Source organism: Megascapheus bottae, chromosome 7 (assembly GCF_031878675.1).
Source record: "Megascapheus bottae isolate mThoBot1 chromosome 7, mThoBot2.hap1, whole genome shotgun sequence".
NCBI lineage: Eukaryota > Metazoa > Chordata > Mammalia > Rodentia > Geomyidae > Megascapheus > Megascapheus bottae.
In genome coordinates, this window is record NC_143515.1 from 6,643,566 (window position 1) to 6,667,947 (window position 24,382).

Consider the following 24,382-nt stretch of genomic DNA (forward strand, 5'->3'; position numbering starts at 1 on the left):
ATCTAGCTATTTACTGAGTCTAGCTACTCAGTAAGATATCTGATGAGCAGTTTTACTGAAAGAAATCCTACAGCTCTTTGACATGAATTGGCATAGAAATATATAGCTTTCGCCTGTAATCCTAGCTATTCAGGAGGCTGAGATCTGAGGATCAAGGTTCAAAGCCAGCTGATGCAGAAAGGACCTGCACTCTTATCTCCAATTTACCTCTAGAAATCGGGAAGTGGGGCTTGGCTGAAGGGTAGGGCAGCACTCTTGAGCTGAAGAGCTCAAGGAATAAGGCCCAGGCCCAGGCCCAGGCCTAGGGTTAGGGTGGTACTTTTGAGCTAAAGAGCTCAGGGACAGTGCTCAGGCTGAGTTTAATCCCATCATCCATTAAAAAAAAAAAAGAATAGGAAAAAGAAATATATAGTTTTCTTTTCTTTGTATTTGTTTGACAGCCTCAGAGGTAGTACTCATAACCTTTAATTTATCTTCTGTAGTCAGGGCAGTTGGTAATTCTGTACCAACTAGATTGTTTGCTCCTTGTCATTTAAGAGCCATAATATGGAAAAATGTTTTAATAATTTTCCCAGTTGCTAATAAACATGATTTGTATAGAGAATATTGTCATTACAGAATAATATATATTTATTTTCTTTTGAGATGGTTTCCCTATTCAGCGTCACAATCCTCATGCCTCAGCCTCTTTAAGCTAATCACAATTTGCTTCCATGCCTGACAGGAAGTGCTTTTGTAGTCATCAGCTATCAATGTAGTTGTCCTGACTCATTATCAACTTTCGCTAGAAGTTGAAAAATGATAAGGGAATTTAGCAGATCTAAGTGCAATGTATAATAAATCAAAGATAGTTGATGGTGGTGATTTAAGTTCATAATTTGTCTTATATTAAGCTCTTATAGTCGTCTTCATTTCAAAGACTTTGTAGAAGGTTTTGTTTGCTTTTCTTTTTTTGTTCCAGTCTTCAACTTGAACTCTGGGCCTGGGTGTTAGTGCTCTACCATTTGAGCCACAGCTCTACTTCCAGCTTTTTGTAGTTGAGTCTCCTAGACTTCCCTGTCTTTGAACTGCAGTCCTCAGATCTCAGCCTCCTTACTAACTAGAATTACAGGCAAAAGCTACCAGCATCAGGCTAGGAGGTCATTTTGAGACAGCACTTCCTATGTGGACCTGGGGTCATCCTGTGTCAGCCTCTCAAGTGCACTATGCCATATGCCCTGATTATAGGCCTGGATACTACACTGGGCTTGGGATAGTGTTTTTGGTTGTTGTTATTTTTAACCTTGAAAATTGTAGGCAAAGATGTGAAAAAAGGCAGTGTCTGTGACACAAAGCTCACTCACTGTTCACTGCTGCCTGGCTTGCTCACTGCCCAGTGTTGTGGTTAATGTTCCAAGTCTCTGAGCAGAAAAACAATCACCAGAGAGGTGTGAAGACATCTTATTATTTGGCAGGTAAGTTTCTTACATTCTGTCTTTTTTTGGGGTTTTAAATTATGTAGCCTTTCCCAAGAGAGCCTTTCCCTCTGGTTACTGAGGAATGATGACAATAAAAGGCCGAATTGCAGTGTCTCCATCAGCAGTTTGCTCTCTCTGGACACACGATGACAAAATCTCCTGAAGCGAACCACTGGTCTGACCTCAGTAACACCAAAATGGAATTCTAGCTGTTTCTAAGAAAAAAGTTATCAAGCTTGTTTATGAAGGATGTGATTAAATCAGCATGTGTTTCTAACTAGAACTTGAAGACATTGTTTTAGTTAGAGTAGTTTGTATAAGCCTTGCTTTGTGATTTCCTAAGCACAAGATGTTGACCTACAGCAGAGCTTAGCTTTGTGGTATAACATACGTAGTGCATCTCTGATGCAACAACCAATTAAAGCACTACCTATGCCTTTCCCAGCTTTAGTTTGGGGATTTTTTTAAGTCTTAAAATTACTTGTCAGTGTCTCACTTTCAAGAGTACTATTCATATAGCCAAGTGTGGTGCCTCACACCTGTAATCCTCGTGACTCAGGAGGCTGAGATATGAGAATGATGATTCAAAGCCAGTCCGGACACTTAAAGTCCATGAGATTCTTATTTCCAATTAACTACTTGAAAACCTGAAGTGGTGCTGTTGCTCAGGGGTAGGGCGGTATCCTTGACCTGAAGAGCTCTGGGACAACACCCGGGCCCAGAGTTCAAAGCCCCAAGAACCCACCCTTCCCCCCTCCCCAAATACAAATACAAATGAAATCCACAAAATGGTTTAACAAGTAGCTGTTGTAAGGCTTTTAATGACTATAAAAAGTTCTTCCTGTTCATTAATTTCTCAGATATCCATTATCTGAAAGGATTATCAGTTCAAAATATTCCTTAAAATAGATGTGAGATTCATCATCCGCATGAGACTGTGACTGAAAATGTATTGAAACTGCTACTTAAAATGAGGTGTAAATGACTGTTATTCTATAAAAAAATTGAGCAATACCACTTAAAATTGCTACTCAGTTTCATTTGTAAAGTTGTTTAAGTACTAATAATGAGAATTATTTGTAGTGGTCATATTTTAGGATCTCATATTACTTACTTTCAAATAACTTCCCTTCCAACTATTACTTACTGCTATATTCTTTTTTAACAGATACTTTGAAGTTGGAAATTGGAACTGAAAATTGAAGGTATTTTGTATAACCTGAGTTAAATGCAACTTGTATAATTATACTTAAAGGTTGGTTACAGTTACTGAGTCTCAAAACTGTAATTTTTAGACTTTAATGCTGAGTCTCAAAACTATAATTTTTAGACTTTATTGCTGTATTTATTTTTATGTGTTGGAGGTCTGACTATGATGTACAAGCTGGCCTCTTGACTTCTGGATTCAAATGATCCTTTGCCTTAGCTGTTTAAGTGGGAGTAAGATGTCTTGCCATAGGTAGCTTGCTTTTTAAACTAATGAAGACTTTTGCTGGTATTGTAAATTTTGACAGACATATATATTTGGGGGGAAGTAGGGGTCAGGGGGCTTGGTGCTGTCCCTGAGCTCTTTAGCTCAAAGCTACAGCCCTATCCCTGGGCATTGTCCCTGAGCTCTTAACCTCAAGACTACTGTCCTATCCTTGAGCTAAGCCCTGCTCCCCTTTTTCTAGAGGTTAATTGGAGATAAGAATCTCAGGTCCTTTTTTGTCTGGGCTGGCTTTGTACCTTTATCCTCAGATCTCAGCCTCCTGAATAACTAGGATTAAAGGCATGAGCCACCCTCATAGCTGTTTATTTGCCCACTTACTAATTGGGTTATTTTAATTTTTTTTGGCTCTTTGTGTATCCTTTATCATTGAATAGCTAATGGGTTTTTTTTTCATACTATGGGTTGTCCCTTGATTCTCGTGATTGTTTTTCACTTTTTAATTTGATTCAGTCACATTTATCTGTTCTTGATCTTTTCTGCTGGACAATTGGATCATGGCCTAGGGATAGAGTGCTTGTCTATCATGAATGAAGCCCTGAATTCAATTCCTCGATGCCACATACACAGAAAAAGCCAGACGTGGTACTATGGTTCAACTTGTAGAGCCTTGAGGAAAGCCCAAGACTGTGCTCAGGTCCTGAGTTCAAGCTCCAGGACTGGCCAAAAAAAGAAATACCTGTGTCATATTCTTCCAGTACTATGTATAATAAAGAGTGGGGAAAGTGAATGGACACCCTTGTCTTTCCTGACTTTAAAGGAAATGATTTGAGCATTTCCTTCTAGTATGATACTGTCTGTAAGTTTACATTTTCTTTCTAATGTCTGTTCAGGGCTTTTATCATAAATAAAGTTTTGACAAAGACTTTTTTTCTACTATTGATATACTCATGAGATTTTTGTACTTGTCTGTTTACATGCTTTATTATTTACTGACTTACATATGGTGAACCATATGGGATGAAACCAACTTATTCATAGTATGAGATTTTGCTGTTTACTAGATTTGGTTTGCAAATATTTTGAGTTTTTACATTTATGTTGCTTCACCAAGAGATTGAGCTATAATTCTATCCTTTGTGTTGCTATAACCATTAGTCTGGGAAGGAGTGTATTACCGGCCACCTAGGATGCAGTTGGTGGCGTTCCTTCCCTTTCTATTATGGGAAAGTTTGAGGAGTGTTGGTATTATTTCTTTAAAGGTCTCGTAGAATTTGGTGATCAGTCCATCCAACTCTAGGCTTTTAGGAAACAAATACTTTTCATTCTAAGTCTGGTTAAGTGGTTTGTTTCCTCTTGGGTTCAGTTTCAGTAGGCCAAAAATATCTAGAAACTTATTAATTCTCCATTGCTACTTGATCCATCTAGTGGGATTTCTTTTTTTTTTCTGTGTTTTGTCTGTCTTACCTTCCTTTTTCATATGATTACTTTAAATTATCTTCTGTAGTGCTAGCTTTGTGGTCATGGATTCCTTTAGTTTGTATTTATTCTGAGAAGTTTATTTTTCCCACAATTATGGGTTTACTAACCTAGGTTAACAGTTATTTTCTTTCAGGACTTGGACTATGTCCCACATGCTCTCACTGCATTTAAGAAATCTGCTGGGCTTGTCTCCATTACAGCTCCTTTAATATTCTTTCTTGAGTATGCTGCCAGTTTTAATACCTTTAGAAATGTTTCTTCTTCTCGCCACCAAGCTGGAGGCTCACGCCTGTAATCCTAGCTACTCAGGGAGGCTGAGATCTGAGGATCAAGGTTCAAAGCTAGCCCGGGCACAAAAGAACCTGAGACTCTTATCTCCAATTAACCTCTAGAAAAAGAGGAAGGGTAATGTGGTTGCCTTGAGCTGAAGAGCTCAGGGAAAGCGATCAGGCCAGAGTTCAAGCCCCATGACCCACCAAAAAAAAAGAAAAAAGAAATGTTTCTTCTCTGATGATTTACCTATTCTGAAAGCCTCTCCCACCTGTAGGAAGATGTTTTCTGCTATTTTATTAAACCGGTTATCTATGTCTATAGTTGTATCTCTTATTTTTGTTTTGGGGTTTGGGTTTTTTTCTTTTTTTGTATTTTTGTTTTTTATTATGTATATGCCAGTTCCAGGACTTGAACTTTTGGAATTTTGCCCGCAGCTAGATTTCTACCATTTGAGTCAAGCCTCCAGTCTGACACTTTGCTCATTAATTGCCAAAGGTTTTCAGACTCTTCTGTTAGGGGCTTCAAATCTTGATCTTCAAATTTAAACTTCCTGAGTAACTAGGATTACAACAGGCATGAATGAGGTTTTTTGTTTGTTTGTTTCTGCTAGCCCTGGGCTTGAGCTCAGGGCCTGAGCACTGTCCTTGGACAGAGTTCTACCACTTGAGCCTCAGCACCTCTTCTGGCTTTTTTCTATGTATGTGGTACTGAGAAATCGAACCCAGGTCTTCGTGCATGCTAGGCAAGCACACTACCAGTAGGCTTGAACTCTGGGCCTGGGCAATATCTGTGAGCATTTTTGCTCAAGGCCTGTCCTCTACCCCTCTGACCCACACCTCCACTTGCAGTTTTTTAATCAAAGATAAGGGTTTCTTGGGAACTTTTCTGCCCAGGCTGGCTTCGAACCATACTACTCAGATAGATCTTAGCCTCCAGATTAGGTAGAATTATAGGTGGCAGCCACTGGTCCTTGGCTACTGAAATACTTTGGAGTTTTGTTGTTTTTTGGAGACATATTGTTGTGTTTATTCATAAATGTAGTGATTTTGTACTGAGAGAGATTGTACATCTGAGACGTAGTTTTTAGGTCTAGTATTAATCTGATTAAACCGATGTTTTCTCAAAGATTACTTACATAACTGGGTTGTAATAAAATGTTATTAGATTATATGGGGGTATGACTCAGTACCCCATATATTTCAATTCTCTCGACACTATTGTGTAAGATCTCTTATTTTCAGTGCAGATGCTAAACTGCGGTTGATAAACTACAATCTTTTGTTTATGATAATCATTAGTGAACCAATCAGTGTCTTTAGATCAATGAATATAGAAGCAAAACTGTGTCATCTTGATCTACCTTAATTAACTTGGGTGGCAACAGGAAGAAAATAGAAAATAAAACTAATGAAAAATCAAGACGTGTTATGTAGATAAAGAGAGGGTGGCAGGTAAGCCCAATAGAAGCTATTAGAGAAAATAGAATGGGGCAAATAGAAAACTTTTAATTGAGGTAAGGAAATGGAAAGCAAAATGAAAAGTGAATAGGTAATACAACACACACAAAAAATGTTTGGACAATATTGGTAACAGGGAAAGATTGAGTAGAAGTAAAATAACATGGAAGTAATTCTAACCACAGACAGAAGTTAAATGTGGGGGCCGGGAGTTTGGCCTAGTGGTAGAGTACTTGCCTAGCATGCACAAAGACCCAGGTTCAATTCCTTGGTACCATATACATGGGAAAAAGCCAGAAGTGGTGCTGAGGCTCAAATGGTAGAGCTCTAGCCTTGAGAAAGTCCAAGGACAGTGCTCAGGCCCTGAGCCCAAGCCCAGGACTGGCAAACAAAACAAAAAAGAAAAAAGTAACAGGAAAGGGAAAAGAGTATGATTAGATTGGATATTGAAAAGCATATGTTGTAGTCTAGATATTATTGAAGAGAAAGGGGAGAAAAAAATCTAACAATAAATGGAGAAACAGGCAAAATTATTTCTACCAAATATACAAGCTAAAAACATAAATACTGAAGTTTCACTTGTTTGTTGTATGACACACTTCTGTTGGATATAAGAGGCTATGGGTCTTACAGAACTTGAAAGGTCTGAGTGGGAGGTTTTTGACCCACCTAGCAGTCAACACATGGAGACAGGTGCTGGTTGGCTGAGTTCGTAATGGGCTTTCAGGCTCAAAGCTTGTTGCTGCCATGGTGTCTGATTGATAGTGGTGTCACTCCTGGTCGGAAAGTGTGTATAATAGACAGATTCCAGCCCAAGCCTTCCACATCCCAGCTTCCTCTAATTGTGACTCTGGTGGGCTCATGGGCTACAGCTGATATCTTCCTAAGGTGCCAAAAGCACCTTAGATGCCTCTGCTGAAACTCCACAGGGTGTCTCAGGGTGCTGGATCCATTGAATATCTCAAACAGCAGCCTCTGCCAGTATAGGACCTCACTGTTTAAACTTGTCTGCACGGTCCTGCTGGACATTCTACTTTACCTCAACCACCTCTTTGACCTACTCAAAATCCAAACTCTACAGCAAAGTGTCCTGAAGCTCTTGAAGTCATGATTGTTCCTTATTCTCTCATCTACAGAGCATCCCCAGTTTCCAGCAATAAACATTCTTTTAAAAATGGTATTTATTATCCTCCAAGGTAAGGGAAAGCAACAGAATGCTACTGCTTTTCTTCTACTGCCTTCATTATCATGTTTTTCCTTCCATCTTCACTGTTACTGATTCTCTTCCTTTCTTCAAAATCTAGTCTTTTTAAGCTACCAAAACATGTGGAGCCTGGGAATTTGGCCTAGTGTTAAAGTGCTTGCCTAGCATGCACAAAGACCCAGGTTCTATTCCTCAGTACCACATACATAGAAAAGCTGAAAGTGGTGCTGTGGTTCAAGTGGTAGAGTGCTAGCCTTGATGAAAGCCCAAGGACAGCAGTGCTTAGGCCCCAAGTCCAAGCCCCAGGCTGCAAAAAACAACAACAACAAAATAAAACCATGGATCTGAGCTGGTAAATTATTCTAACCCGCTATCTCACCCCCAAGAGGGGTGGAGGCTAACACAGATTCTTAACTGGTTTAATGGGGGCAGCTTCTTCATATTTCAGCTCTTATGCTACAAGTGGCATTTACATGGCCTATATTTAGTAAATGACCTTTTCATTTTGGGGCTTCCATTGGCAACTTCACTGCTTAAAATGGTCCCAGCAGTGAAATGTTGCTCTCCTTATAAACATAAGGAGGCTGTGGTAGGCCTTATGGACAAAGTACTAACTTATCTAACCAGATAAGCTTCAGGTCAAATGCTGTGAGATTGTAACTTATACTCTTCTGCTAAGTGCTGGAGTAGAATAATTATCATTAAACAGATAACTTCCTTGTAAATCTGCTTTGAAAGTGCCACTATAAAAGGAACAGTTCGTGATTTTTTTCAAGTGAAAATGAAGGGACAAAGATGATTTAAGAAAGAACTTTAATGAAAGGCACTGTTGTCCAAAGTGCTACACCTTGCTTTCCTTCCTATGTGTCAAAGGCATCCATCCCACTAGATAACATTTCTGGGGGAATATTACTTCCCAAAGCCCTGACTCATATTTTTTCCTTAAAAGAAAAAAATCAGCCATTTCTGACTAATAACCAAGAATCATCTCAAGGGAAATAAAAGAAAAAGAAGAATGCCTGCCTACAACTACAAACTGGAAAAAGGTTCCTCCTAAGAGTTCCCATGTTAAGAGGCCCAAGGAACTCTCATATTCTGTTGTCATGGTCGCAGACTGTCTTTAATGTGATGTTAAAAGCTCCTCTCCGCTAGTCTCACCATAGGACAACAATCACAAATTCAGTGTCTTCACTGAATACTTTTAACACTGGAACTTTAACCTTAGCCTTCTTAGTTTTCTCAAGTTTGTGGCTTGTTTTTTAAGCAACAGCAGGCACTTTGCTCTTTAGTGCTTAAAAAAAATAAAAATAAAATAAAACCAGCTTAGCTGCTTTCTTACAGTAACTTTGGGGTTAAATTGTTCCACTATGGATGGTTGTCAGCAAGACCATTACAAAACATTTTTCACAAATTTTTACCAAAAATTCATCTTTAGGAAGAAGTCATCCAGGAAAGTTAAGTAAATAAAGTGTTGTTTATGTGCATTAAACCAAACAATCCATTTGGTGTGAAAAATACAATACAGATGAGCAATGCGTGGTTCTGGTGAGGTATTATTTTGACATTTTGGTTTCTGAAGGAGTTTCCCCGGTATCCAAGGTCTTCAGCAACCGGAAAAGACCTGCAGCTTCTCGTATCCTACTGAATTCAATACAGAAGGCCTGCACTTCTATAAACAAGTCCTGTACATTAATAATTTTGTTACGGATCAAGGACTGGAGAAAGACACACACAAGACGCACCAAACGATTCTAGAAGAGGGAAAAAAAACAAATTTAGTTGACTTTTCCTAACAAGTATTAATAAAATTTACCAAAATTCCTGTTACTCACCTGCATATATTTATCCTTAATTTGTTCACAAGTAGAGATGCAATTTGATATGTAAAGGTGAATGAATTCAGGAGGTAGATCAACAGCTGTAGTTAGCCTATTTTATAAAATTACAATTACATATATATAATTTTAAATTGTTATCTAGTGAAAACTTACAATCTGATCTAATTCCCTAGTTTTTTGTATCTTTGACACTTAGGCTAAGTTGACACTTCTGCTTTTCAGTCTACCCTTAGCATTACACACTGCAGTTACTTGGCATTATGTCCCAGGATATTACAAGTCTTAGACAAGCTTTAATCCTCAGCAGTTACTCTGATCCAGTTTACACTTAGGAAAGCCTTATTACACAGCGCTAGGAGGGGCAACTTCAGACTTGACAGGGATGCAGCATAACATATAGTCAGCCAAAGGCTAGAATAAAGGATTTAGAAAAAGTAACGAAGGTTCTTAAAAGTGTTCCTTAAACTGATACCTAGGAAACAGGCCTTCCTAAAACAGTGTCAACAGCATGAAGACCTGGAACCAAGCACTATAAGTATAGCACAAGAATTTTGAAAGGAAGATATCTGGCTGCAGAAACATGTCATAGAGACCCAAAGCCGAAGTACAGAGACTTGAAGGCCAAGGCCAGTCAGTATTTTGCAAAGAACTGTATACAATGTCTATAATGAAAAAAAAATAGAGAGGTAAGGATCTATGCTTAGTCATGTGAGACAAGCTTTGTCATTACAAAACCTTACTAGGCTTCTGTTCCAAAAGAAGATGAACATATGCTGCCTTTTCTATATTTATCTTATCTGGAAACATATTCATAAAGCAGTGAGAAACCTGTGTTCCAAGAAAACTGTCAGAGTTGGGACTTAGGTACCAGCAACAAGTTTGTCTCAAGCTTAAGGATGACCCAATGTTTTAGAAGCTGGAGGAAGAAATGCAACAGGGCTGTCCATTAAATTCCAGATAGATACTTTTTTAAAATGACGCCTACCTGAGCAAGATAACACTGCTGTAAGAATTCTGTGAAGGGAAAGCATCCTGTGAAAGATAAAGTGAATCCTGCTGGAATATAAGACTCTTAAGAGGAGGCATAATTGGCAATGTACACAGGACACAAGCTGAAAATCAATTTGGAAACTTAGTTTCCTTAGAGAACTCAATATACTGGGGATAGCTGCCAGGCAAGCTTTTGGCAACCAGTTACTTAAATCTTCAACTTAAAAACATGCTCAAAATACTTGTTGCTTGTCACTCAAAGTGGAATTCCCTACACATGAGATCCAAATAATTTGCCACACAAACTAGGCCAACCCATGAAAGGGAGCTGGGGATGAGAAGCCTGAATGAGAACTACTGTGGTTAGGTAAGTGTGGGCCTAGTGAACCCTATATGTAGGTAATAGCCTCCAAGCCAATTTAGCTTGCAATTTAAGAGGAAAAGGATAATATATGAAAAAAGAACACATCGAGAAGACGATGTTTCCCTGATGGTCAGCAATGGTAAAAGAAGCCTGGGAGTATAGAGGGGGAGATGAGAGAGCAGTACAGAGACTCTCCATGCTGTATGCTGTTGGGTAAAGGAGCTACAATTTTGTAAAGATAAATTTCATATATTTTCATTTGTGCTTCAACTAACTGTAAAAGTTCTGCCCCGATTTCTTGCCAGTAGATGCTGAATTCAAAAACTGAACACTTAAGATTCAGTTGGTATCTTTAGATGTTAGGCTCACCATATCAGAAGAGAAATATGCTTATGTTTTCTCTTCCTACGTTATTTAATTGAGCTGTATATCCCCACATACTAGATGAAACATGAGAACTTACCTGTTTACAACTTCCATTGAATGTAAAGACATATCCATGTTCACCAGGACAGAGAAATACTCAGTGATCTGGCTTGACTGCATTAATTTCAGCAACATTTCTATAGCAACTAGAGGATTGTTTTCCACTAGGTCTGGAAGTTTGGCTGGAGTGAGACCAATGTGATAAACCAGTTTGGGGTCTTTTTCTAACTCACTGAGTAGCTAAAGAAAGCAAAAATTGTAGAGGTTTGAGTTACATTAGAAATTTTTTTTTCTGATGCCAAAATTTTATACAAAACTAAAAATTATCACCATTGAGTCAGTTTCTTTAATTTCTCCCCTGAAAGCTGATTATCATGTCTATAGGTTTTCACTTAGAGTTGATTTGTGAGGATTTCAAAATAACAATTGAAAAGAATTTGTGAATCAACTGGTTTTGAAACTATTAAATACAATACGTCTGACAAATACCATCTTTAAGTGTTTTGTAGATTTTTTTCCTGTTGTTACATCCCAAAATAATTACCAACTAGTTTTCTCCAAAAGCACAAACCAAGCTGAAGGGTGTGGTAAATACCAGCATTCTCAAAGGTGCCTGGGCTACAGAGTGAGTTCTGAAACCAGCCTGAGCCAGACACAGAGATGTACCTTATCTTAAACAAAAAGGCACAAAAGCACAGAGAATCAGTAACACTGGGAGAAAAACAAAAACAACAAAAAGCTGCACCCTCTCCAAAGCAGGTGCAGAACAGCAGAAAAGGAAGTGCTGCAAGCTTCTGCTGGTTACTTCTCAATTCAGGATACACTGTTATACACGTGCTGCTCGACCTCAGAAACATTTCTCTTGGCAAACAAATGGCACTCCCTCCCCCTTCCCTTTTTTGTAGATCATGAGATTCGAACTCCACTTGAGCACTCTACAATAGCTTTTTCCTGACAGCAAGCCCTGTATCACTTTTAAGCTGTAGCTCCACTTCCAGCTTTCTGGTGGTTAGCTGGAGATATGGAGACACCAGTGGCTCATGCCTATAGTCCTATCAACTCAGGAGGCTGAGATCTGAGGATCTCAATTCAAAGCCAGCCCAGGCAAGTAAGTGTGTGAGACTCTTATCTCCAGTTAAACCACCAGAAAAATGGAAGTGGGACTGTGGTTCAAAGTGGTAGGGCCCTAGCCTTAAGCAAAAAGATCACAGAGACAGTACCCAAGCCAAGTTCACGCTTCATAGCTGACAAAAATGTCTACTCTGAGAAGAGTTACTGTCCAGCTTTAATGCAACAATGTCTACAAAGTATCTACAACAGGAACACAGTGGCCAAAAATAAGACCCCTACCTCACTTCTCCAGAAACAAAATGATCACAAACTAGTCAGGAAATTTTAGTCATTAGACTTCTTATCTTATCTGAATCACAATTAACAAACTGTGAAAAATGACAAAGCTTCACATACCAAAAAGAATAATGATTCCCCAGAGGGAGCTTGTCAACAGTCACACAGAAGGGGGAGTTCCTCAGCTACAAGGGCCGTAGCAGCAACCAAGCAGTTCTTTGAGGATACTATGACCTGTACCATTACCAAGAATTCTGGTTTTGGAGGCCTCAATGGGGGAAAGGAGCTTCGTCTCAGAAACATTTTAATTTCTTTAAAAAAAAATTATTTCTATGATTAACAGTAAAAAAATAGGAATGAAAGCCCTGTCAGGCAAAATGAAGTCCTGAAAGTTACCTGTGTTTTGAATAGACCTCACTCATCTTTCCCACCCAGAACCACAATCAAGAGAAGTTAGCAGATGAGATGACCAAGCATATTTGCCTATTCCAGGAAAGCAAAAAAGCTAAAGATAGGAACACCATCTTGAGTTTTAATTCCCACTTCCTATGTGGGAAGCATGTTTCTTTTCACCCTATTATACTAGTCTTTGCCAAATTAAAAGAACTCAGATTTCCTAGTTTTTATGAACTAAGTTCATGATAGATTGAGGGTAAACAAATGCTTTTAATACATACATACCTGTGTCTGCTGGGGAGAAGATAGGGGGCTTTTAAAAGCTTTGGCCATGATTCTCTTGATCTCTACACCAGTGCTATTCTTAACACACATGGATTTATCCCACTGAATCACATGGTCAGGCTCTGTGGGATTTAGCCAAGCCAGTTCATCCTCACAAATGTGGAGAGGTGGTGGTGGACGGATAAACTCTGGCCGGAAATGGCCTGTAATGGGAATAGAGATAAGTGACTGCTTCATCAGAGCTAACATTTGTACATATCTCATCTGTATTTCACTTAAGAAAGTATTTCTTAATGAGAATGTTATAAAATCAAAAAGAGAAGCAAGGGTCAGGAGGATGGCCTAGTGGTAAAGTGCTTGCCTAGCATGCATGAAACCCTAGGTTTGATTCCTCAGTACCACATACACAGAAAAAGCCGGAAGTGGTGCTGTGGCTTAAGTGGTAGAGTGCTAGCCTTGAGAAAGCCCAGGCACCTAAGCTGTAGGCCCTGGGTTCAAACCCCAGGGCTGGGAAAAAAAAAAAAATAGAAGAATGATGTAGAAAGTCAAGGTTTCACTCAGAATACAAACGAACATACACACAAACTCTAATGAAACAGCATATGACCAAACCTATTTGTTTTTAGAGGAGAAGAAAACATGGCCATGATCTGCCAACTTTTAATCCAAGCAGACCACGCATAAGCAAAAGGACAGTCATCTGACAGGAAGGTAAAATAGGATTTACCTTATTCTATTCTTAGTTACCACTAAGATTCTGTTTCAGAGACCACCATGATTTGTAGGTTTACTTCTCCATCTTCTAACTTCGAAGTAAATTACGTGCAGATGAAATGGCAGAATAATATGTATTTCTTTTTTGTCCGTGTTAGTTTAAACTCAGGATCTCACATTTGCTCTGCTTGCTTGCTCAGGTGGTACTCTACCACTTGAGCCGCGCCTCCAGTCTGGTCTTTTCTAGTCATTTGGAGATGAAGTTTTGCAAACTTTTCTGCCAAGGGTTGCCTCAAGCCACATCTCCTTATGATCCAGTCTCCCGAATAGCCAGGGTTTCAGGAGTGAGATGTCAGTGCCTGGCTAATAAGTATTTTTACTTTTCCATATGCATTTGGAGTCTTTCATAAATTCATAAATACTAGACCTACTCATAAAATATAAAAAATAAAGTGAATAACTACTTTATAAAAAGGTTTTCTTCGCCCTCTCCCCCTTGGGTTTTATGTGTGTTACTGTGGAATTGAACCAGAGCCTCATGTATGCTAGTAAACACTGCACTACATCCCCAGCCCAATAGTGATCATAAATTATAAACTCACTACAGTAAACTCTGGCTAGGACTTTGGTTGTACCACTGTTACACTTCAGTTTAGTTTTCACAAAGGGCAGAAACGGCTTATTCCTATCAGAACTCATCCCTGCTAAGTTTGAGATGACATTCTAGTTTGTTGAAAATGCCATTTCCTGGCTAAGAGTCACCACTAACATCTCCATGTCCCTTCATTTGCATCCCCACGATGAGCATCTGAACCTCTTCTGTGGCTACTTGTGCACAGAAGAGCTCAGTGCTTCATTAGAATTACTGGTGAAGATGCCTGGTGTGTGGTCAGACACATTTATTATAAGTTTGCTTTCCATATATCTTCCAGGTAGTCCATGCAACTCAAAATTGTAACTGAACAAATACTAAATAGAAGTCAATTAGGTGCTTTGAATCTTTTGGCACGCTTACAACTAACTGAAACTTCAAATACTTGAGCCAGAGAGGTGCTGTGAATCAAATGGTTTAAGAAGTCCTAGGGTAAGTTTCAAAGTCATGGGAACACTATAATCTGGACAACAGGTCTATGTAGGGAGCCTTCATCATTCAACCACACGGAAACATAAAACCAAATGGTGTAGCTACATAATTGAAAACTCAGTGTTTCTGCCAATGTAAATTAAGAGCTATAGATTAGGTAATTATAGTGTTAAAATTACCTATAGTAATCTTTATTGGGTCATAAGCTTATTAAACTTTTTTTTTTTTGGTCATGGGACTTGAACTCTGGTCCTGGGCACTGTCCCTGAGCTCTTCAGCTCAAGGCTAGCACTCTACTACTTTGAGCCAAAGTGCCACTTCCTGTTTTCTGGTAGTTAATTGAAGATAAAGAGGCTCACACACTTTCATGCCTGGACTGGATTTGAACCATGATCCTCAGATCTCAGCCTCCTGAGTAGCTAGGATTACAGGCGTGAGCCTCCGGCATATACTTTTTTAGTAAAATTATAGAATTTTCATCTTCAGGTATGTGTATGATAAACATGCAATAAAGAATTTGGGTGATTTTTTTTAAAGAAAGAAAAGCATTTTTACTGAGCATTTCTACTAAATTCTAGACATTGTAAGAAGTTTCACATTAAATTCAAGCTTAGGAAACAATAAAAACAACAATCTCAAAAACGTGAAAAGTTCCAGGGGATGCTCATATAAAGAGAATAAAATTAATTTTTTGCTTTTATATTCTGCCATTCCTGGGGCTTGAACTCAGGTCATGGGCACTGTCCTTGAGCTTCTTTTTGCTCAAGGCCAACGCTTTACCACTTGAGGGACAGCACCACTTCTGGCTTTTTCTGTTTATGTGCTACTGAAGAATTGAATGCAGGGCTTCATGCACGCTAAGCAAGCATTGTACTACTAAGCCACATTCCCAGTCCTGAAATTAATTTTTTATATACCTACTTTCAATAGGTGGTTTTGGTCCACTGACTAAAGATTCTGTAATCCGAGAGGCAACGGAGCTGTCAAACCCAGAATTAGAAGAATCCGGGTCTGGGTCACTGAGAATGCTAGGAAAGCTGGCTTTACTCTGGGTTGGCAATTCCGACTGGCGTTCTGAAAGAGGTTACAATAAGAGGCATTTTTAAATTGAGTACACCCTGAAGAGAGTGAAGGGACAAACAATTAGACGCTATCTACAACACACTAAAAGAAAAAAAATTCCTACAAATCAATAAAAATAAGAACACAAGAAAGCTGGGTGTTGGTGGCTCACATCTGTAATCCTTAGCTACTCAGGAGGCTAAAATCTGAGGATCACAGTTCAAAGCTAGCCCAGGCAGGAAAGTCTGTGGGACTCTCATCTCCAATAAACTACTCTCCAAAAAACATCTGGAAGTGGAGCTCTGGCTCAAGTGGTAGAGCACTAGCCTTGAGGAAAAAGTTTAGGGACAGTGCCGAGGCCCTCCATTCAAGCCACAGGACTAGTGGGCGCGTATGAGCGCGCGCACACAAAGAGAAACAAAACAGACTAAGGGGCCCCATGCCAGTGGCTCACACCTGTAATCCTAGCTACTCAGGAGGCTAAGATATGAGGATGGCAGTTCCATGACAGACCAGGCAGGAAAGTCCACGAGTTTCTTATCTCTAGTTAACTACTTGAAAGGCAAAAGTGAAACTGTGGTTCAAGAGGTAGGGTGCTAGCCTTAAGCAAAAAGAGCTCAGAGACAGCACCCAGACTGTTTAACAAGGCTGACATTATCAAATTCAGGAGAGAGGAAGTAAGGTAACACACTGGTAACAAAGAATGAAACATTTTACTAGCTCATCATGAACTAGTAAAGTTTTACATGTGTGCATTTCTCCACATCTCTGCAACATCCTCTTTCATTTATGACCCAGAAATATATGTAGAAGAAACATTTACAGGAATACACGTCCATCAAGAACTTAGATTTCTACAATGTGAATGCACTAATAGCAACTAAGGTGGTTACTTCACTGTTGCCAAATGAGGCCCTCCCAAAGGAATGCACAAAACAGATGTAGCATAGGGCATAAGAAACCACAGGCATGCTCAGAAGGTTAGTGACTTCAGTGCCTGGGCTGGCTTTGAACCACGATCCTCAGATCTCAGCCTCTTGAGTAGCTAGGATTACAGATATGAGTTCAAGTCCCACGACCAACACACACAACACACACACAACACACACACACACACACACACACACACACACACACACACCCTACAGTATCCAACATAGTCTAAATATTGTCCTAAATCCTAAACATGATTTAGAGACTAGACAACAGGTTAGAATAGTATCCAGAAATAACACTCACATATATGACCAACTGGCCTTCAAAAAAGGACAGCACAAAAACACCTGAGAAGGGACCAGGAGTTTGGCCTAGTGGTAGAGTGCATGCCTAGCATGTGCGAAGACCCAGGTTTGATTCCTTGGTACCACATACATAGAAAAAAGCCGGAAGTGGTGCTGAGGCTCAAGTGGTAGAGCTCTAGCCTTGAGAAAGTCCAAGGACAGTGCACAGGCCCTGAGCTCAAGCCCAGGACTGGCAAAAAAAACAAAAAACAAAAAACAAAAAAAAAACCACCTGAGAAGGGTATTTCTATTCTTTCTTTCTTTTCTTGCCAGTCCTGGGGCTTGAACTCAGGGCCTGAGTGCTGTCCTTGGGCTTTCTCAAAGCTAGAGCTCTACCACTTGAGCCACAGTACCTTTTCCAGCTTTTTCTATGTGTATGTGGTACTGAGGAATCGAACCTGGGTCTTTGTGCATGCTAGGCAAGAACTTTACCAGTAGGCCAATCTCCCAGCCCCATAGACATTTCTCCTTGTTAGAATCCCACTATTTTTTCAGAAATAGAAATCTTACTTAAATGAATATTTGGGGTAGTAAAAACACACACTAACATTACCATCATCCAGTATGAACATTAAAAAAAAACAAAAAACCTTTATCTGACATTGTTTAAAATTGGAAAAGCAAACAAAATGAATTTCTGTGCCATATAAGCATGAAATAAAAAGTACTTTCACTAAAGAAAAAAAATACTGAAATTACTTATTTAAGTAGAGATACCACCTTAATGCAAGAGAGATCACAACAACCTTCCTTTAGAATTTGTCAAAACAGACACGAGTATCTCCTTACCAGCCAAGGCCAGCTGAAGCCCACTAATATCCACAGACTGACTCATGTTCCCAACATCCATCAATGCAATCTGGCGAGGAGTCTTTTTGAAGAGTTCCCTTGGAGGTGCCAACATGAGCTGGGAAAGAAAAAACTTTTCTGGTGGAGTTATAGGAGGTAAAAATCCTGTGAAGAAAAAAAAGAAACAATTTATCCAACAGTTACTTTAAAATCTTAACTTGAATGTGATTTTAAAAAATTGCATCTGCTACTTGCCACTTTAATCAATATACTTTTACAAACTAAGTAATAATGGAGCACAGGCATCTACAGAGCCCTGGAGAATCACAATTTCAAGGTAGCGGGGACAGAAAAGTCTGAGATAACATCTCTAAAATTAACCAGCAAAAATCCAAGCTAGAGTGGTAAAATGCCTGCCTACCAAAAATAAGGCCAAGTTCAAACTCTAGCACAAAATATTCAATTAATCCAATATATATGTGTATATATTCTGTAATTAAATTTTATTTGAAATTTGGTGCTTTGTGGCCCTGTCGATGAAAGACAGAGATAGCATTTAGAAAGGCTTTTTTCTCTACAACTGAAACACGTTAAGGTTGAAAATAAGAAGAAAGCAGGGCTGGGAATATGGCTTAGTGATAGAGTGCTTGCCTAGCATGCATGAAGCCCTGGGTTTGATTCCTCAGTACCACATAAACAGAAAAAAGCCAGAAGTGGTGCTGTGGCCCAAGTGGTAGAGTGCTAGCCTTGAGTAAAAGAAGCTCAAGGACAGTTCCCAGGCTCTGAGTTCAAGCCCAAGGACTGGCAAGAAAAAAAGAAAGCAATCAGCAACAACTTACTTGCTCAACTTCCCAGTGGTGACACCTCGCAAGGCTTACATATCCCGTTCTGAGCCATATTCAACTGTTCACTAAACCTCATCCACCAGCCTCACAATGTCCCAGACGGCAAGTGGCTGCATTCAACCCATCAGGCTTAATCTCCACCCCCTAAGGTCCCTAAGACTGGATTCCTGCAGTTTACCTCATTTCTTTCTCACTCTTGATAGCTCTGCTCAAGCGTTATTTCCTGACTTTCCCAGTCTCCATCTTTTCTTGGGTTTTATCCTGTCTCTTCCCGATTGAAGTCAAGCTTTCACTCATTCTAGTTTTGACCTAAGCAGATTCACCATTTGTACTTCACAGTACTTGACCAGCTTACACAGAATTCAACACAAACCCATGCACTATGGCAAGAACTTCCCTGGTCCATCTTAAGTTCTTCCCATTCATGCCCTGTACATTCCATGGAGACCAACATCCTTCTACTTCTCTGAATAAACCCAACTCTTCAAAAATTGGCAAGCTGTGCAGATGTTGTCATGGTTACTCCTGTGCAGCCCACAACTCAGCGGTTGGTTGGTTCTGACAGAGAAAAGCTCTGCACTGCTGGGTTACTTTGCTGAGTGAGTTTTCTCTTGTTAAAACTCCTTCTACAGTCAGGGTGGCTCATACCTGAAATCCTAGCTACTCAGAAGGCTCAAAGCCAGCCTGGTCAGGAAGGTCCATGAGACTCTTACCTCCATTTAACCAACAGAAAACCAGAAGTGAAGCTGTGGCTTAAGGTGGTAGAGCACTAGCCTCGAGCAAAAGCGCTCATCAGGAACATCACCTGGCCCTAGGTTCAAGCCCAATGACTGACAACACAAAAACAATTCCTCTTACACAATGGGTGATCTCGTTCTCTGAATGCATTTTGTGATCATTGTGTTAATTGTGTATTGTAATTGTTTTGCTTGATGAGGAAGCTTTGGAAACTCAAAGCCCCTCATTCAAATCAGATTTGAACTAGGTTTCCACTTGTAATGTTGCTGTATAGCATTTAATTTTCTCTTAGTTTTAATTTGAGTTTATGTACAATAAAATTTTGCAATAAAAAAAATAGCTGGCAAGGCCTCACCCTTTCCTCTTCTCATTCCCAATTAACAGCTAGCAATGATATCACTTTTGGAGAATCCTTCCAACTCCACAGGTTGTCACTCTGTTCTATATCAACCACTAATGAACAAGGCACTTACCATGCTATTTAGACAGTTCCCCAACCAGAATGTGGGCTCAGGAAGCCATTTCCCTTACTTCCCAATGTATCCTTGAACCTAACTCTGCCCAGAATCATCTGAAAAACATCTTTTCTTTTTTTGTGTGTGCCAGAACTAGAGCTTGAACTCAGGGTCTGGGTACTTGCTAAACTTAAGGCTGGTGCTCTAAAACTTAAGTGACATCTCTGCCTGTTTTTGTTATTTTTGCTAATTACAGTTTAAGAGATTCAGACTTTGTTCTGTCAGGCTGGCTTCAAAGTGGGATCCTCAGATCTCAGCCTCCAGAGTGGTGAGGATTTATAAGCATGAACTACTAGCACTAGGCTAAAATATGTCTAAATGTGTCCATTTGATGCTCACCCTAAATACACAAAGGAGTCTCAGGAGTGGAGTTTGGGGTATTGATATTTCCTTTTCTATGTATTTAAGGGTTTTCCCTACCCATTTTAATAATGGTGACAATAGTAATGGGTAAACTATAAGTGTTTTATTCTTCATTGAGATTTATTAACCTCTGTATTTACATATGAAAAAAGTTAAGACACAAAAAAGATTGAACAACCCATTGGTTGCTTTCCTGACAACTGCCTCCTCTTCCCTGCAAGCTTGTTCTACAGTGCAGCTCGTGGATGAGGTACAGGTTTAGAGTACTGCATTTGCGGATATTTTGGCATATTCGTCTAATCAGACCTACAGAATTCACTGGTCTCTGACCTAAAATCCCACATTGTCCCCATCTCTTCATGCACTATTGGGTGCCTCGTGTATGCTTTCAGGGAAGCAATCCATTTCCTAAAAGCCACCTGAATACTCTGTTATTGGAGCAATGCTCCACAGGTGCACATTTCATATAAAGGTTCCCCGGGGCCAAATTCTGGACCATCTCCTACCCTGGTCCCCACCACATTAGTTTTCACTTTCTTTTGGTTTTTGCTGAACCCAAGTTGGAACTCAGTGCCTCTGGGATTCTACCACTTGAGCCATACATCCAACCCTATGAGCTTTACTTTTCAAATAAGTTCCTGTTTTATTTCCCCTTGGGGCTTGGGGTGGGGGAGGGAGAGAGACTAGACACTGTCCCTGAGCTCTTTCACTCAGTTAGTGCTCTACCACTTTGAGCCACAGCTCCACTTCTGGTTTTCTGGAGACAAGGGTCTCAGGGGCATTTCACCTGGGCTGGCTTTGAACCATGATCCTCAGGTCTCAGCCTCCTGACTAGATAGGATTACAAGCTTCAGCCACCAGCTAAGTTCTCTCTTTTATGTCAAGACCAGCCCAGACTGTAGTCCTCCTATTTGCACTTGGTGCCTAAGCTGGAATAACAGGTAGGACCCAACACAACACTGTACTGGTTAAACAGGGTCCTGCTCCAGGAAATGGAAACAAGACGTTCTTTTTCTTTTTTGCTGTTTTTCTTTTCTTTTTGTCCTGTTTGTTCATTATATGTCTTGGGAGTGTAAGGGGAGGCACAGAAATGGGGGGACGCACAAAGGATGAACAAAATGCAGCTGTGAGTGGGGATGGGAGTAAAAAACTAGTAAAGAGTAAGGGAAAGGGTGACTTATGTAACTGTAACCAGTTTTACACCTTTATAGTAACAATAAAAAACTAAAAGGGCCGGGAGTGTAACCTAGTGGTAGAGTGCTCGCCTAGCATGCACCAATCCGTGGGTTCGATTCCTTGGTACTATACACACAGAAAAATCCGGAAGTGTTACTCAAGTGGTAGAGCACTAGCCTTGAGAATACCGAAGGACGTGCCCAGGCCCTGAGTTCAAGCCCCGGGACAGGAAAAAGAAAAGAAAAAAAGATAGGGTCTTGCTCAACGGAAGATACTTTCAGGGGAGGAACCCAAAGGCACATTGTAACTGCGCAAATAATCGTCGAAACGAATCCAGGACAGTTAAAAAATAAAAATAAAAAAAGACAGGGTCTTGCTAACTCCCCCGCCCCGGTCCTGGCCTTCTAGTGCCATTGTCTGGATCCTAGCCTCCCGAATAGGTGGAATCACAAGTGCGAGCCCTAATGCCTAGCATCCTTTGTATATTAAAAAAAAAAAAAGACTTCTATGTATTCCTCTGAGACTTAAATCGGTTCTGAACCTCACACCCAGACTGGAGTCAGCATAAAAATGCCGAGCCCTCCTGCAGGTCTCGTCGGCCTACAGACCCAGTGGATCCGTCCCGCAGGTAACTCGGTCCCCACCTGGGCCTGAGTGGTGAGAGGGAAGGGCCGTGGAGGGGGGCGGGGCCGGGGGCGGGGCCGGGCAGGTTCCCCCCCCCCCGTCCCCTCGCCCCCCCCCCGCCCCGCCCCGCCCCCGGGCCCGCGGTACCTGAGAGCGGCGGGCGGTCGGGCTCCTGGCCGCCGCGGGCGGGCGGCGCGGGGTTGAGCAGGTGCGCGAAGCTGGCGGCAAAGGGGTTGGCGGCGAGCGGCTCGGTGCGGTACATCTCCCAGAGCAGGTAGAGCGCCGTGAGCCGCTGCGCCGCGCTGGGCAGCAGGTCCGGCTGCTGCAGCAGCATCACCAGCACGGAGCCCAGGCGGAAGTGGTCGGCCTTGCTGAAGTAGTGGTGGAAGGCGGTGGACAGGCCCTCGAAGGTGCTGCCGCCGCCCGCCTCCTCCGAGATGATGCTCAGCAGGCTCGACAGCTCCTTCGGGCTCAGGCTCATCCTGCACGCCGGGCTTCCGCCGCCGGAGCCCCCCGGGCCGTTCCGGAACGCCGCCGCCGCTTCCCGGGACCCCCTCTGCTCCGCGGTGAGGATAAGCCGGCCCGACGTGGCGCTGGCCCCGCCACCGGGCATCCACTTGGCCTGCCGGCCCTGCTTCCCGGCCCGAGCGGCCCTGGCGCCCGCTCGCTCCGTCGCCGAGGCCGTAAAGCGCGCTGTGGTGCGACAGCGTCGCAAACAAAACACGCCGCGATAGGAGAGGGAAGGCGCGGGCCGAAAACCAGGCGGAGCCGGGGGATGATCCGGAGGTGCGGAGGAGGGCGGGGAGAGTGACCGGAAATGGGCGTGGAAGGGCGTGGCCTGGCTGTCTCGGCGGCGTCTCGGCCTTCATAGGAATTTACAGCCCGACCGGGCGCCAAGGGTGGAGTCCAGGCACAGCGGAGCAAGTCCTGCGGAGGCCTGGCTAGGACATTTTCCAAACGTTATTGTAAGTGCAAATAACTAAGCCCCACACATTTCTCAAAGCCAGATTAATTTCTAGTCTCAACGCTTGTTTATTCAGGAAAAAGGAGCTTTGCACCTGGTGAGTTGTGGGTTTTTGTTTTTTCAGTCGTGGAGCTTGAACTCTGGGCCTGGGCGCTGAGTTTTTCGGCTCCAGGCTACCACCCTACCCCTTGAGCCACAGCCCCACTTCCGGTTTCTAGTGATTAATTGGAGATAAGAGTCTCACGGACTTAGTGCCCAAGCTGAGTAGCTAGCATTGCAGGCCTGAGACAGGCTGCTGTCTGTTTTGATTTTTAGTTGAAAACATTTGTTAAGGGAAAAAATGCAGTGGGTGGGGCGGGGCCTTTCCCCCAGCCCACCTCGCCTAGGTGGTTCTGAGTGAGCCTTTCCCAGGCACTCTACGGCTGGAGCTGTGTTTCACTGGGCCGGAGTGAACATCTGGCTCTGATCCAGAGGTCCAGGCTGGGAGGTCTTCTGGAATTGAGTCTGGTGGCTGATCACTGAGGATGGGAGTCCTTTTGATGATCACTGCATTCTCCTTGAGCCTGTGCGGCTGTGGGGGACTCTTGAGGGTAACCTGACCCTGGGAGTCAGATTGGTTGGCATTCAGGCGCGCATGCAGCAGATACACATGGGACTTGTGTACATGATTTTATTAAGAATGTCAAAAGAGTGTTCCTAAGAATTAGTCAAAAACTGAGCATTGTGTTCAAGCTTGGAATCCTAGCATTGTGGTGGGGGAGGGTGAAGACAGGATTTCTGTTCCTAGCCAGCCAGAGTTTATATAGCGTGACTCCACCTCAAGAAAAGGAACATCCCGGCATGGTGGCTCACGCCTATAATCCTAGCTACTCAGGACACTAAGAGCTGAGGGTCAACATTCAAAGCCAGCCCAGGCACTAAAGAATGAGTGAAATTCTTATCTCCAATTAATCACTAGAAAATGGGAAGTGGCACTGTGGCTCAGGGGCAGTAGCCTTGAGCTGAAGAGCTCAGGGACAGCTCCAAGGCTCAGAGTTCAAGCCCCATAACCGCCCCCCCACACACACACAAAGGAACGAAAGAACATAGAGGAAGGGAGGGAGGCTGGGTGGGAATTCACAAAAATGTCCAGTACTTTCACTTCCACTGAAATGCTTATTTGTCCCACCCTAGTTTGCACACACCCTCCTGGTAATGGAGCTTGAACTCGGGGCATGGGCACTGTCTGTGAGCTCTTTTGCTCAAAGCTAGCAGTCTACCATTTTGAGCTACAACTCCAC

General features: G+C 41.8%; 1 protein-coding gene, 1 long non-coding RNA gene and 1 other non-coding gene across 3 annotated transcripts; 2 read left to right on the forward strand and 1 right to left on the reverse strand.

The window, feature by feature from the left end:
* The first annotated feature begins 855 nt into the window (after positions 1-855).
* LOC150060215 (uncharacterized) lies at positions 856-3,775 on the forward strand. Its single transcript, XR_016536214.1, has 3 exons — positions 856-1,454; positions 2,626-2,662; positions 3,453-3,775. It is a non-coding gene; the product is annotated as an uncharacterized LOC150060215 (long non-coding RNA).
* Positions 1,532-1,645, forward strand: LOC150060216 (small nucleolar RNA SNORD89). Its single transcript, XR_016536315.1, has one exon. It is a non-coding gene; the product is annotated as a small nucleolar RNA SNORD89 (small nucleolar RNA).
* A 4,323-nt stretch (positions 3,776-8,098) lies between the features above and the next one.
* Cnot11 (CCR4-NOT transcription complex subunit 11) lies at positions 8,099-22,814 on the reverse strand. Its single transcript, XM_090336350.1, has 7 exons — positions 22,286-22,814; positions 17,878-18,042; positions 15,668-15,820; positions 12,949-13,151; positions 10,958-11,160; positions 9,135-9,231; positions 8,099-9,053 (listed from the first exon to the last, which is right to left on the reverse strand). The coding sequence occupies exons 1-7, from the start codon at positions 22,749-22,751 to the stop codon at positions 8,856-8,858; spliced, it is 1,485 nt and encodes a 494-aa protein (XP_090192476.1). The 5' UTR covers positions 22,752-22,814; the 3' UTR covers positions 8,099-8,855.
* Positions 22,815-24,382: the final 1,568 nt, after the last annotated feature.

Excerpts from the sequence above, each read along its gene's own strand:
- Cnot11 (XM_090336350.1), bottom strand. The coding sequence starts at position 22,751 with ATGCCCGGTGGCGGGGCCAGCGCCACGTCGGGCCGGCTTATCCTCACC. Across the intron at positions 18,043-22,285 it reads CGACCGCCCGCCGCTCTCAG|GATTTTTACCTCCTATAACT; the intron begins GTACCGCGGGCC and ends TTTTCTTCACAG. Across the intron at positions 9,054-9,134 it reads TTAAGGATAAATATATGCAG|AATCGTTTGGTGCGTCTTGT; the intron begins GTGAGTAACAGG and ends TCCCTCTTCTAG.